This window comes from Ostrinia furnacalis, unplaced genomic scaffold (assembly GCF_004193835.3).
Source record: "Ostrinia furnacalis isolate ACB-3 unplaced genomic scaffold, ASM419383v2 OfSCF1850, whole genome shotgun sequence".
NCBI classification, from domain to species: Eukaryota; Metazoa; Arthropoda; class Insecta; order Lepidoptera; family Crambidae; genus Ostrinia; species Ostrinia furnacalis.
In genome coordinates, this window is record NW_021132089.1 from 57,191 (window position 1) to 72,418 (window position 15,228).

At 39.5% G+C, this 15,228-nt stretch overlaps 1 protein-coding gene across 1 annotated transcript; it reads left to right on the forward strand.

The window, feature by feature from the left end:
• Positions 1-4,682: 4,682 nt before the first annotated feature.
• Positions 4,683-14,277, forward strand: LOC114353893 (CD63 antigen). Its single transcript, XM_028306039.1, has 6 exons — positions 4,683-4,798; positions 5,177-5,371; positions 12,533-12,709; positions 12,896-12,988; positions 13,235-13,354; positions 13,975-14,277. The coding sequence occupies exons 1-6, from the start codon at positions 4,751-4,753 to the stop codon at positions 14,131-14,133; spliced, it is 792 nt and encodes a 263-aa protein (XP_028161840.1). The 5' UTR covers positions 4,683-4,750; the 3' UTR covers positions 14,134-14,277.
• Positions 14,278-15,228: the final 951 nt, after the last annotated feature.

Below are 15,228 nucleotides of genomic sequence, written 5' to 3' on the forward strand. Positions count from 1 at the left end.
GGGTTCATTGAACCTTGATCACAATTCAAAATGCTGGTTAACTAACAGCTATGCTCCAATTTCTTGTTTTTAAGTTTGGAAAATACGGCGCGGCGTGAGACTTAAGGATCATATGATCCTTGAGGAAGTACATATTTACTTCCGTAACTTCTGCGTACCGGAGTCGCAACAACCTCAGCGCTGTTGTCATACCCAGTATCCCCTTTAGGATAAACGCCATCTTGCGATGATGGGGGTGGTGGGACGTCACAGCCATACAAGTGAGCACTCTTAACCCAAATTTCATATGCGGAGCGGCTGTTGGAAACCAAGTGGTATACAATCACTACAGATTCTGTGATTGGTTCATATTTAATAGTTGGCACCGATCGGTCATTTTCGACTTCGACTAGCACGTACGTTACTTGATGGCATTGGGGCACCTGAAATTGTAAAGAGAATAAGAATACTTACTAAAACTTTTATTCTACCTATTTGTCTAGATAACAATAGTGTGGACAAACCTCAAGAGGATTTAAGACACCACTACGAGTATAATCAAAGATGTAACGGCTGAATATCTATAGTTATCTTCTATCTTCTATACTTATAATAAATCTGTAGAGAGGTCAATTCTGTACATGAAATATATTTTCAAAATAACTATCAGGGGGTGATTAGTGATCGATACTGATGCCAAAAATGCAATCAGTAAAATTTTTGTCTGTCTGTCTGTCTGTCTGTCTGTCTGTCTGTCTGTCTGTATGTTCCTTATAGAAACAAAAACTACTTGACGGATTTTAACGAAACTTGGTACAATTATTCTTCATACTCCTGGGCAGGTTATAGGATACTTAGGAATTCCCACGGGAACGGGAATCAGCGGGAAAATCCTTTTGTATGAAAAATCTAAACCGCTTAAGTTAGACGCTTGAAATTTGGCTAAAGCTTAGTTACAACAGGATATTGCAAAATTCCCACGGGAACGGGAGTTAGCGGGAAAAAACATTTGTATGAAAAAATCTGAACCGCGTAAGATAGATGAAGGGGGGGTAAAACGAGATCCACGCGTACGAAGTCGCGGGCGCCCGCTAGTAGTGTAATAAATAATAAATAAAATATATGACATATATTTATAACTAACAATTTTAATATACTTTACTACATAAGTATTGGCTTTCTGCAAAACTTGCATTGATTTGAAGAGTTAAGTTCTTATTAGCTAACTATAAAAGGGACAGTTATATTTTTTTACTTACTTTCAAGTTTACAACTCGAATTTTCTCGAGGGCTCCCATTTCACCTTGGAAATATGATAAAGGTTGACCTATACTGTCCTTGTTTCCATACTCATATACAATCTTTCCATATGCCAGTGGCAGCGCCAGTAGAAGCAAGGGTATGGGAGCACGCATGGTTGATACAGATTGTTGCTGCACTCTCAAGATTGCTTTTCAATCTGCATTTGCAACCTCGCTTATTGACTTATATAGGTCTATATTTAATGCAGAATACAAATAACTTGCGATTATTTGGGTCATTTGTAATGCGAATGAAATAATCATGTTATTCATTTGGTTCAAGTGATGATTTAACGTTATTTGCAAACCGTGTAATAGAGTAAACGTTTAATCCAGATTTTGCCTAACGTAACGTATACTTATTATAGTAATCATTACAGTGAAAACTTTTCAAGTAGACGACGAATATAGATAATATCCGCAATATAATATCCGTAAATAGCTAACGAAGCTGCCCTAAATCTTTAAACTCTTATGATAGAGTCAATTCTCACTGATGCATAGGATCAATATAGGACATAGGTATTTTTGGCTATCTTGCAATTTGATTGTTCGAAAAAGAAATATAATGAGACACTAACTAAAGGTTTTTTGATTAAATAAATTCAATAAATCACGACGGTCTATATCTCACTAGGTGCGATTGCGGTCAAATACGCTTGTTATAGGTACATGAAAAAAATCAAACTGGTTTTGTTGAACTAACCTTGCAGTCTAAAAAGTATTTCAAAACTCCATGCAATAGCGATGTAGGTATTTTTATATTTTTGCAAACAATACACAAACTCCAAACGCTACCAAATTTAACAAAAATGAGATATTTTAATAGTCGTCCCAAAACACAGGTTGGCTTAATTGTTGGTGCGCCGTGCAGCCGGGGATCTGGCGGCCCTTGGTGGCGACGTCGAAGGTGGAGCTGCTGACCTGCAGCAGGGTGTAGGCGACGGTGACGGTGAGGGTGTCTCTGGCGTACGTCACGGTGGGCGTCGACACGTCGTTGTCCACCGCCACTCGCACCGCCGTCACTTCATGGCAAGGCGGTATCTAAATTTTTTTTATGGAAAATAGGAAAACATGAAAAATTCTCGAGATAAAACAATGTTCTCATCGCGTATTACGTAAATATTGAAGGTGGTGGAACGACAGGAAGTACAAGAATCGTTGAATATTAAATATCAACAATATCAGATTATTTAGCCTCCATCGTAGAAACACCATACCCTCTCTGGAATTGGCAGTGGTGATATCAGATACATAAAGGCCTATTCAAACCTGAGCGATATTCACTGCCGCTGTGGGTAGAGGTACATAGGTAGACGGTAGCGAATACCGCTTAGGTCTGAACAGTATTATTACCGCATACCCACTGGGTTTTCTCTGCCGCAGACGGTAGCGAATACCGCTTAGGTCTGAATAGGCCTTTATAATAGCTACGTTAGTCCCCAAGCGATAACTCAAACATGCCTGTCATTAATTTTCTTACGTTCAAGGGAATCCGTTTGGTCTTTTCAAAAAAATTTATTTGTCCAACTTCGCGTCCAATGACATAGCTGTCCCGAGTTTCTCTACCGAAATTCCAAACTACATCCCCGTAAACAAGGCCGAAATTAGAAATTACAAAAACCATGAAAGTCAAAAATATGACCCGCATGATCTCTAGTGGTTTAACCAAGTAGGTAATTTATGTTTAAGGTTAGAGTATTTCCAAATAAATACCCACTGAATTCTTACTTTAGTAGCATGAAATTATCTTAATCGTAAATACTGACCGACCACTTAGACACGGTTTGTAAATTTAATGAAAAATGTAAATTCCGTGTTGGTAACAATTAGGTATGGCTTTTCTCTCATTTCATACTTATTCCTTAATACTTGTTACATTAGAAATACTCGCTAAGTGGGTTGTTTTCGATAATTTCAATAAATAAGTAATAACATAGTAATTTAACACAATAATAGGGCAGTGGACACAAATGTGTTTATTATTTGCACTTTCTGTATGAAAAACAAAATTATGACATAATAAAATACTAAATGATTTTATAGAAAAACACACGACAGTTACGTATAATGTGGCTTTCTATTGGTAAAAGAATTTCAAAAATCAGTTTAGATCCACAATTACCCCATACAACCTCACAATCTTTACCTCTTTTTTGAACTCGTATAATTAGGTAATACATACTACATATCAAACAGACTTAGGCTTAGGGACTACACATCAAACAGAGAACGGGCAGCAGCGCTCTCTGACAAACATCGTTCGTTCGTTCGTTTCAGCCGAAAGACGTCCACTGCTGGACAAAGGCCTCCCCCAAGGATTTCCACAAAGACCGGTCCTGCGCCGCTTGCGTCCAGGTACTTCCCGCGACCTTCACCAGATCGTCAAACATAAATCTTTTAAACTGCGATCTCCAACCCGCATGCCAAGGGGATTATGGCAAAACCCTCTACTATAGTGAAGGAGGCTCATAGTCCAGCAGTGGACTGTAAAGGGCTGCTGATGATGATGATGATGACATACTACATATAGGTATTCATTATACTCGGCCATATTAAACCTACCTACCTACTTATTTATGAAGTGATGAACTTTTCTATCAGTGCAAACCGTTTCTCTTCCTAAATTTAAAAAATAACACTTAATTAATTAATCTCCGTTAACACAGCTGTACCTGTAATTACATAAACAATGCGTAAAGTATAAATAAGACTAGGCTTAAAACCTTTACTTTGAAAGCATGAAATCCATGAAATCTTAATCATAAGTGCTCACTGCTTATTTACAGTCTGTAGTTTAAAATGAATATTGTAAATTACATGTTGGTGCAATTTGATATGGGTTTCGTCCATTTCAAGCTTTTCTTTGTAATTGGCTACATTTCCTTATAACTTTTCCTAATGGACCAAACGCTACTTACCTACGTAGGTATATTATATGCCACGGGGGTGGTGGCAAGCCTCATTTTCTAAATTTATTTAAATAGGTATGGCACTGAACATGCACTGAATGAGTGATTTACTTGCTTCTTTAAAAAATACTGTTATTTTTTTATATTTTTAACATTGAATAGGTACGAGTAAGTTGGCTTTTGATCACAAACAAACCCAAAGAATACACTTGCAATCTATGATGATGCAGAACATGTTTATCTCGTACCTTGAAAGCCTCTGACTTCAGGAAATGCCGGATTAATTACGCCGGAACATGTGAAAGCTACGTACCATGCCCATACACTTGTGAAACCGGGACGTGTGAAAAGGGCCTCAGAGAATAGAAAAACAATTATTTTGCACATAAATATTGCCTGCAAAACAAACTTTTTGGAAACCTCTATTTCTGGCATCCTCTGGCAAATCTTGTCGGTTTTCAAATTTTGCAAAAGTGTCTGTCAGTGTCAGAAAGACTGCTAATCTAAAATAATTTAAATTAATACAAAAATTGTTAACTTACGTTTAGGTTTGTGAAAATGAGAAGCAGTGGCTTAGTATTGTTTACGTGTGCGGGGCTGTTGCTCGTAAGTCTTGTTTGATAAAAATATGACGACAGTAGAAGTAGATAATAAACATTTAGGTATTGAAGAAGGCATTCTGATGACTTCGGTGTGTAGAGCGCTTTAAAATTGAGACTTAGGAGTTGATAAAGCAACCGTTTTGCCTAGGTTCATTATCATCATCATCTGTTCATCAGGTTTACTTATTCTTCACTGCAAGTCTGCAAATAGAATTAGGGTTTGTTCTACACTCCTCAGTTCCTAAGGCTGGCTAAACGGGTAGGCTGATGTCCGGCGCATTTCTTGACATCGATGGAAAGATTGGGGGTGGTCCTATTGTACTCTACCGGCTACTAATAAGAAGTCACAAGAGTTAAATTTTAAATAGTTATTTTCTTTCAGAGTGGTGGGGCGATCCTGGGCGGGTCGACAGCATGGAGCCTGCTGCGCATCTCTTACTACTTCTGGACGACTGACCTGGGCGTGGAGCTGGGGTCTAGCGTGCTGTTCGTGGTGGGGGCACTGCTGTGCCTGCCCGCGTGCTGGCTCTGCACCATCGTGCCCTACCACCCTAAGGGGCTCACGCTCATGGCCACGGTAGGTCTAGGTTGATACGAACGATTTAAAACCTCGAAACGGTAGAAATACTTATAGCTATGAAGTAACGTTAGATCGTAACGTAATCTACATTTCTCGGCATAGACAACGTAAGTTTTATTTGCTTTTTAACTTTACCAGCTAATACCAGGCCTGGCTCACTCCGCGCGGTACATCCGATAATTACCTACAGCGAAGCGCCCCGCCGGCGGGTATTATATCAGTCGAGTGTCACGCGCTCGCCCGTTAGGACGCTGGCGTGCGTTAAAGTATGATTATAATTCTATGATCGAAGTATTATTTAAAAATGGACATAAAGAGAAAGAAATATTGTGCGACGTTCGGGTGTTTAAATTCGAAAAGAAATCGACCGGATTTATCTTTTTTTTTCGCTTCCCAAAGATGCTGAAAGGTATGTTGGCCATGTAGGTAATCAATAATTCTTAGGATAGTATAGGAACCTAACCTACCATGACTACTGCTCAGAATGCGTTCGTTCGTTTCAGCCAAATGACGTCCACTGCTGGACAAAGACCTCTCCCAAGGTTTTCCATAATGAATGCATACTTACCTACATACGTACCTAATTACAAATAAATAGATTAATTCTTTTTTCACTAGACAGCAACCCTAACAGCGTAAGAAGAGTTCAGAGGCACGCGATAGAAAGAGACAAAACTTGTAGGTGAATAAAATTGTAGGTACGTAGTGCTGTGCGAGCTGAATTCCACTGTATCGCGTCGTAGCAAGACTCGCATTTATTTAAATCGTCTTGCGGAGTAATCCTTCTGTACCTGTACTATTACTTATTCTGTGCTAATACTGAAAATCTGTGTCGGCCGAGGCACGCCGGGGTATGCTTTAATGGATTACAGTTTTTTTCGCACACTATACTTGACAATATTATTATCTTTTTTGTGACCATAGTTAAGGCTAGGATTTACCGCCTCGATGCCGTGCATTTGTTTACCACAGCCCCCGCACACCTCGCACTGACACTCGCGCTGACACTCGCGCGACGCGTTGACGCCACAGTGTAAAAACAAACCGTAAGTTGGATGACGGTTTACTTTAAGGTAAACGGCTACTAGTTCGTGATAGTACGTATGTTCGTAAGATTTTTTTCTAGCTCAAATAATAAGCAAATGGAATATTATTTATAAAAATTCTTCATTACTACAAAATCTCTATTATTTAAGCTATCTAAAAAAACAAGTACCAACATTGTGGCGCCAAAAATGAGAGCAATACGAAGCTTCAAACTCTCAGAGAGCCAAAAACAGCCGTGCGGCTTGCAAAGGTTGCTCTCACCGTAAGGTTAGCGCTCCAACTTCTTAAGCTTATAAAAAGGCGAAGGAACGTCCATTTAAATAAAACTTGTAATAGTGGTTTCATGTGTTCCTTGACAATTGATTTGGCTTAGAAAAAAGTTCTATGAAAACGTAGAATTCCTTTAAAATGGCGATTAATTGACTCACGAAATAGCGTACATATTATTTTTCGGGTGTCCCCTATTTCGTGACACTACCGATTCAAGGATATTATGGATAACATTTTGATGCTTGGTTTTTAAATAATTATTTATAATAATTTAAATGTAAGTTATGAAACAAATAATGCATTTATTTAAGTTTCTCATGATCTAAATTCGGAATATGTTTCGTTCACTAGAATTTATATGACACGAGTTTGAAGTTCACATATATGACCAATTTTAAAATAAATTAGCATAAGTAGTACCAGCATAATTTTGGTTTTATTTCGATTTGTTTTATTTATCTTTGTTTATTTGTATTGTATATGGGATAGATAATAGTTAATTGACACATTTTGACAATAATCCATGAATTTTACTTGGGGAATTTGGAATAGTNGTTTCAAAAATTTCAACTGTCTGAGAAAAAGATGATTTCTTGCTTTGATTTTGGAAGGTACCTGTCACGTTAAATTAGCCTACATGACACCCAAAAGAAGTGCGAATCCGGGTCACATAGTTTGTTAAGATAATTGCCATACTTTGTGTTGTACCCTATCATGATACTCAACCTCTTTTCAATACTTAAAAACCATTAGTTCAAGTACCATGGTCATCTCGCAGAGTTCAAGGTGACGCGAAACCAGTTCGCTAACTCGATCGCCCGTCCCTGTCTGACAGCCGCGGAGTGAATGGGACGCAGTTTGTTTGTCTAATGGTACCAACTTTGCGCAGGCGTCGTTTGAGGCTCGTGTGTTATAATAAGATGAGTTTGATTGGTACCGGTCTTGTTGGTACTTGGGGAAATCCTGTATTCGTAGAATGGCTGGGTGGGTTTTAGAATCGCGCTGACCGCTCGCTGATCGTCGGCGCTGACAGATCAATATGTATTGTAATTGAAGGGAACGTTCCTGAGTGACGCTGATCGCTCGGCGCCGACGCTTCATACATTTCGGCTGTCAGCGCTGACGGTCAGCGTGCGTCAGCGTGACTCTAAAACCAGCCTTAGTCTTTATGATATAGGCTCTTAGAGGATCTTGAGTAAACCAAATCTTCGATATATTATAATTTTTTGATCCGATCTTATGGTACTTACTGTACAGCGCCGATAACCGGTGTAAAGCAAACGTGTTCTTGAGTAGAGATCGCGTATTAACGAATGTCACATGTAGCGACGATATACTCGGTCGGAATATCTCTAGTAAGTATAATATGACATTACAGTCTAGTATAGTCTTAAAACGGTTTCTTTTGGGAAGACACAAGTCAAAAAACTGGTGTCAGTCGTCTATTAATATCGTGAATGTTATCGGACTGTCGGTCGAAGTTGCGCTAAACACACCGCATTATTTTTCCACCAGTTTACCGATCTTTTACACTGTGATGCGAACAATTTACCATAACTCCAATTTGGTAACAGCCAAAACACAATTTCTTTGCCAAAACAGCAAAATCATCTCACGCAATAAACCGTATCAATTTACGAGCTAATCCAACTTTCCCAAATTACTTTCAGTCTCTAACGAGCGTAATTTTAATTACATGCGTAAGATCAAAAATATCTACGGCATACATATTTATATGTCGTGCAGGCTTCGAAGACTTTAATTAAAGGCGCCTTGGATATATAATTTTTCAATTAAGAATGAGGCAGGCTCTAAATTAAAACTATTTTAAGAGAAGCGCCTTAGCTAGGGCCCGAAATTGTTTGAATGAACAAGAAAATGGCGGTTATAATTGAAGATTGTTCTTGTTTTTTTATTTCTCGCGAGCGGCACAAACTTGAATACAGTGTGCTTACCATGAATTTACGTTAGGTGTGCTCGCTAGCGACTACGTAAAAAAATGACATTAATTGTATGACATATTGTGCAGCGCTCCTAGCGGCTACTTTCAAGAAACAAAACCTTCATAGAGATTTTTGACGTACTCGCTAGCGAGCACACCTAACGTAAACTCATGGTAGGTACCCAGTTGAGTTCTTTGATTACAGAGTAACACAGAGTATAAAAATGTAGTCACAAGGATATGGCTTTTAGTATCTGACATATTTTACTATGTAATTGTCTAGGAAAACATTGTTTTATATCTATTTATTTTGTCGTAAAATATAATGCATATTTTCCCTACCTGCCTACATGTACCGGAAACGCACTAACGAAAAGGTAAACCTTGTTAGTAGGTACGTGGTATCGATTCCGATTTACATGTAATTACATAAAATTAAATACACGACTTGTAGTAGCACATTTTTGTGTTACAATTTCTCGTGAATGTGTACTGAAATTGAAATTAATAGAGCGATTCATATACTAAATCAGGTTTACCTTATCTTATATTCTTTCGTGCCGCTCGATTATACCCAAACTCCACTAGTTCTAATTCTTACATAAACTCGCGAGAGCGCCGCGTTCCCGACTAGCGATTACCCGCGGTTTCTCTTGCATAACGCAGGAAGCGGGCGCAACTCGCGCAAAAACGACGCGCGCGCACGCGACCCGAGTGAAAACCGCTTATGAAATGCTAAGGAGTGTTTAAGTGCGGGTAAGCGGCCGAAATTGATGGCTCTTCCGGGAACCGAACCGAGGCATCACTGCGGACCGCGACCACTAATAAATTAATGATGAACAGTCGCCAGACTTCTTCATCTGACTGATGCTGATGACAAATGAGTGTAGGGTAGTTTAAGGTAAAAAAAATAAACATCATTATGACACAATACAACCAAATGAATGAAACTATAAAGTTGAATAAACGAAAAAGATAAAGATTTATCTAAAAAGTCTTCATAGTGAAACATCGTATCATTTTTGTTTTTTACTTTAACTATGACAAACGTCAATTATCTGTCAAACTCCATAAAAAAGCACCGGTTATCGTTATATTTACGGTTAAAGTTAGGTGGTGCAACAATTAATGTGGGCAAAGTTAATTAAAGATTTTAACTAGTACAGTTAAACCTATTGCGGTAGCTAAAAATAAAACACCTTGTGCCACCATAACAAACCTTCACCTTATCACGAACTTGTAGTTTAAGGCCAAAGCCTAAACCCGCATGCGCTTCCTTATCACCGCCAATGCCAGCGTTGTTACCATGCGTGTGCGCACTCAGCATGCGTCGGAAGTTTTACAGTAGTTCGTTGTACATTGACGTGTTTGCGAGGTTGGTAGTTGTAGAGCGCTGAACTGGATCTCAAATGGATACTGTATTAGAGCCTTTTTCAATGAATACATACTGCTATTGCTGTACAGTCTACACCGTCACTAATTGGTAGGTGTGGTAGGGTGCATGTCCGATACACATACATACACTCCTATACATACATATAGCTTTGATAAGAGCTTTATTATTTGTTTACTTTATTTTTTGGAAACTGTCTTTTGATTAATTTCGTTGCGGGTCCAATGACAGTTTAACTTTCCCCCGGGACAGACTTGACCTTCATTGGTTGGGTTTTTGTGGCGGTCAAGCTGTAGATCCTGGCTACACAGGAGTTGCAGTGGTGGGAACGAGAGGTGGGAATAGTCCCGTAAACTGTCTTTTGCTGTCACATGTTTTGCTAAGTTTTTTTTTAGAAATTACTTGTTTTTTCTTCATATTATTATTGTAATATTTAGTGAGATAACATAGTTAATTACAAATATTTCACCACTCCTGAATAGTATCCATTATTAAAATTAGTGAAGTGAAGTTGAAACCCTCGGGAAACGAATTTCTAAATAATGAGCTTGTGCTAAATGATGAAATACAACGGGTTAGCCTCAACGCTCGTCTTGTATTTTTATACATTGATGAGTATGCAGGAATGCCCGTTATGCAGCCTTGCCTAGATGCGGCGATGGTTAGCGCCGAAAGCGACAGTGGCAGGTCGTTGACCGGTGCGCATGAGTGACGTGACGTGGTAGACATTTTGTTGGTTAGTTTTTTTAATGCACGTGGAGGCAATAGGCTGTTATTTTTTTTATACATTATTGGGTAACTATTAGTTACGTTCTTAGCACGTGTTGCGTTAAAAAAATGATTGACACCTAGCGAGTAGTTGGTAGTATTCTAATTAATAATTTTATACTCATTTTATAAAACAAACCTGTATGTTAGACTCTTTAGTCTTGTCCGTGTGTTGACAAGTCAGTCAGTCAGGACAGGACAAATGATTTATGTGACAGGCTTTAAAGCCTGCGCATGCGATGCTTGATGACTGCCAATCTTATCCGACGATTAGTACGAGTAAAACCGATTCTGTTATTTTCAATACAAATGTAATGGACTATTAATAATTTCATTAACTGTGTTCTGCTTTGTGAATACAATTTTCCTTCGATGTTCGGGATTGAATTATTTTTAACTAATAGATGTTAATTTTAAAATGAGATATCTGGTATGGAACATGACGAGCACCATAATGAAAAAGGGCTACTATAAAGTTGATGATTATATCTATATAAATAAAAATGAATTGATGTTCGTTAGTCTGATTATAACTCGAGAACGGCTGGGCCGATTGAGCTGATTTTGGTTTTAAAATGTTTGTCGTAGTCCAGGGTAGGTCTAAACGCTGAGTAAATACGCGCGCGATATTGTTTTTCTGTGACAGACAAAATTCCACGCGGGCGAAGCCGCGGGCGGAAAGCTAGTAAAAAATAAAAATGTTTGGAATGTTTAACTACCTAGCTTGCATCAATACTTATGACTATAATTTGTATATTTTAAAGACTGTNTGAACCGGGTTTACGCTGGGACTCGGGTAAACGCCATGAACCGGGTTTACGCTGGGACTCGGGTAAACGTCGGGAACCGGGATTACGCTGGGACTCGGATAAACGTCGGGAAACGGGATTACGTTGGGACTCGGGAATACGTTGGGACACGGGAATATGTTGGGACATGGATAGGGCACGGGATAAGGCTGGGGTACAGGGCCNTTTATTGCGACTAGTTTTCTTAGAGTATTATACCATTTTGGAATCTTGGATAGTTGCGTCAACTTTATAAAAAACTTGCCGCAGTAGTGTTCATACTGTTTTTTTACAAAACGACGAGTCAAAGTGGAGTGAACGTAAAAATCGTTCAAAAATTTAAGGAAATATCATATTTTGATTAACTTTTGTGTAAAAACTGCAAGGATTCTGAGGGTTTTAAGAATTAGGGTGGACAGCAGCACTAATTAAGTTGCCGATACAAACAAAAAAACAGAAGTATTTAAAAAATTGTAGTCGTGGTAATGTAAAATATCATAAGGGGTGTCAATTTTCGACGAATTTCATAATTTATTGTGTAACTTAAAAAATAATTGAGATAGATTTTTTTTCTTATTTTTCCTAAATTAGTCATGACTATGTTCACCCTGCGGCGCCGGCTTATCCTTGAATTTTGGGACACGTTGTATATTTTAAGTGTAAAATGTTAAAAATGAATATATGAGAGTAAAACAAAAAAGCCGTCGACGTACTTCTTTGGGATTTTTTTTTATCGGACAAACTATGCAATATCGTGTTTTGGAAAAGTTGTCGCCCTAGTTAAAGACATTAACTTACTCGTACAATTTTTTGTTTGCTAAAATATCTTTTCATTTAGAAGCTATCTGCAAATAAAATCGGTCAAATATCGACAATTTGGGAAATCATGGCCTTAAATTGTTTTTTTTTTTTTACTTTTTCTATTCAGTGCATAAAGTCTTTTCCCCCAGCTGATGACCCTGGTGACGGTGGCGATGCTTATGCTCTCACTGGGGCTGTCGTCTGTAGCGGGGCTGTCGCGCGCAGTGCGTGAGCCGGCGGCACTCAACTCCAGCATGCTGCGGGCTATGTCGAGAGACGCACACGACCCCGCTGTGAAGAGCTCCTTCGCGGCTATGCAGATGGAGGTAAGGACTTCATATAATTTGCCAGTTGATGCCCATTTGTTTTGGCGGAATTGGTAGCTACCACGAGAAGTTTCGATGGTATTGGCGTCTGAGTAGTCTCGTCTGAGACATAAAGCAAAAAAAGATTCAGTTGCTAATGGACAATGAAGAGTTTTACAAATTATTATTTCTATATTTTTTATGCAGTTGAGATGCTGCGGAGTGGTGTCGTACACTGATTGGTACCAGCACCGCCGGGCGCTGCCCCCGTCCTGCTGCGGCCGCGTATGGAATGGAAAGGTAGACCTTTTTCCCGTGTTACTTCTTTTTATTGATAGTGAAAGTTCAGGCTCATCAGGTTGAACATTTAAACGTCACTAATTTGTGTGCCAATAATAATAATTGACTTTGGCGCCCAACGGTTTTTAAAACTTTTTTTTTTTTGTAATCTTTAAAAACATTTTCCAATGCGTGCCATCCATAGGGTCTGTCACATAGTACCAGTAATATGGCTATGTATTCTAATTTACAAATTATTTTTTTCAGCGTGGAGATCAGTGTAATGTTCCCTTGCATGTGACGGGCTGCCTTAGACCCGCACTTATCGAGCTCCGTAGCTATGTCAACGCGCTGTCTGCCCTGGCTTCTGCCATCATCATGGTTTTGGTATGGTTACTGAATATCCATATTATGTTCTGTGGTTGACTGGTAAAGAATTTCACCCGGCATTAAGTCCGCCACTGCACATCACTTTTATGTGAAAAGTTTGAATAAAATAATATTAATTAAGAAGAGGTTGGAGATTTTTTCTGTCATAAAAATAGCAAAACTATTTATAAGGCACATTAAACTATTTATAAGGCACATTTTGACAATGAAGATTTATGAGTTACCTACGCAATTTTACATTGGCATCTAATTAACTACATAAACTTTGAAATAAGGGCCAAGTCTTACTATGACGCTATCATCTATCATCGATTTAGTTCCAACGGGACACAATTTCAACGGGACACATTTTCAATCAGACACATTCCCACGTGGACAAAGACTGATTTCTACCAGTTATTGTGGTCGCACTCGCCACTGGCCCGCTGAAGCTGCGTTGGTGGAGTCTACTCATAAGGGCCTTGCTACACTGGCAGATTACAAGCCGTTCCAAAGCGGACTCCAAGGCGAACACGAGGCGAGAACTCTAGGCGGAAACGTTGCGCAAACGCTTGAAATCCGCCAGTGTGTCACCTCACTAATAGCTTAGCTATTTCTTGATTTTGTTCTCTCCTCAGGGCGTGACTCTGTTCACGACCGCGTACGCAGTGGTGTGCAGCGTGGTGGAGCGCGAGCCGCGGCACAAGCCGCAGCCGCTGCGCATCGCGTGCCTGACGCCCGGCGCGTGCCTCGCCGCCGCGCCCGCTGCCGCCCACGTGTTCGCGCCGCCCATGTGAGCGCGCCTTTACACGCGGTGACGGTGAGGTGCACAGCTTTCAAAAATATTCTACGCTCAGCGATATTTGACAACGCCTTTGTGAACTCTAAGGCCCAGAACAGACGGTGAAACGCAACTGCAACGAAACTTTGTGATGATTCTGATGAATGAAACTGAAACTGAAAGTTTCAAACTGGTCGCGTCATGTGTGGTTTCTCAACGGACGCTATGGCAGAAACTTAGATGCAACTCAAAAGTAACTACCAGTTGCAGTTGTTTCACCGTCTGTTCTGGGCCTAACTCAACGCTTGGTAGCTGTTGTCCTCTATCACCGCGTTTAAAGATTATGAATCTTCAACACGCCCATCCTCCGTCTCTTGTAAGCTATTTAAGTTATTACAAATTGTAAATGTGATGATCTAATTTAATTCTTGATGCGTATGTGACCGATACAATTCGTAAAATTCATAAATTAATGTTATATTATGAAATAAATATTGTTGTTACATAGTAATTTTTTTAATGTAGAGAGTGTTTGGGGAAAATGGACTGAAACAACACATTGAGGATATCTTTTTAATTGTAATTTTTTGAACACAATACAACATGCAAGCATCAAAATGCTTTATGAAAATTAAGAAACAATCATATCTTTTCTATATTTGGTACCTATTTTTGGTTATTTTCAAAATTATACAAGAAAACGATCTCTATATAAAGACAAACAAAAACTATAATATATTATGAAAAATTTCGTACAACAGGGCGCAAGCGCACGGGCGGTCCGCGGCGGCCGCACTACGCTACTCATGTACAGGACTAAGGCTAATTAAAATATTACGTAATGTTATAATTGAACAGCCGCCGCCGCCGCGCCGCCCGCCGCCGCCGCCGCGCCCGCGCCCGCCCGCCGCGCGCTAGCGACACTATACGTTACTTATATTCACAACAATAGCTAAATACTTCAGTTACGAGTCTAATATTATAATTTTAAAGCGATCGACGACTGTTAAATTTAGAATTCGTAGATAATAAAGGGCGACGCAAACGCGGCGTGTTGCGAGGGCGCCGGCGGATTGCGGTCCGCTGCGGAGCGTCGGGCCCGACGCGGCGC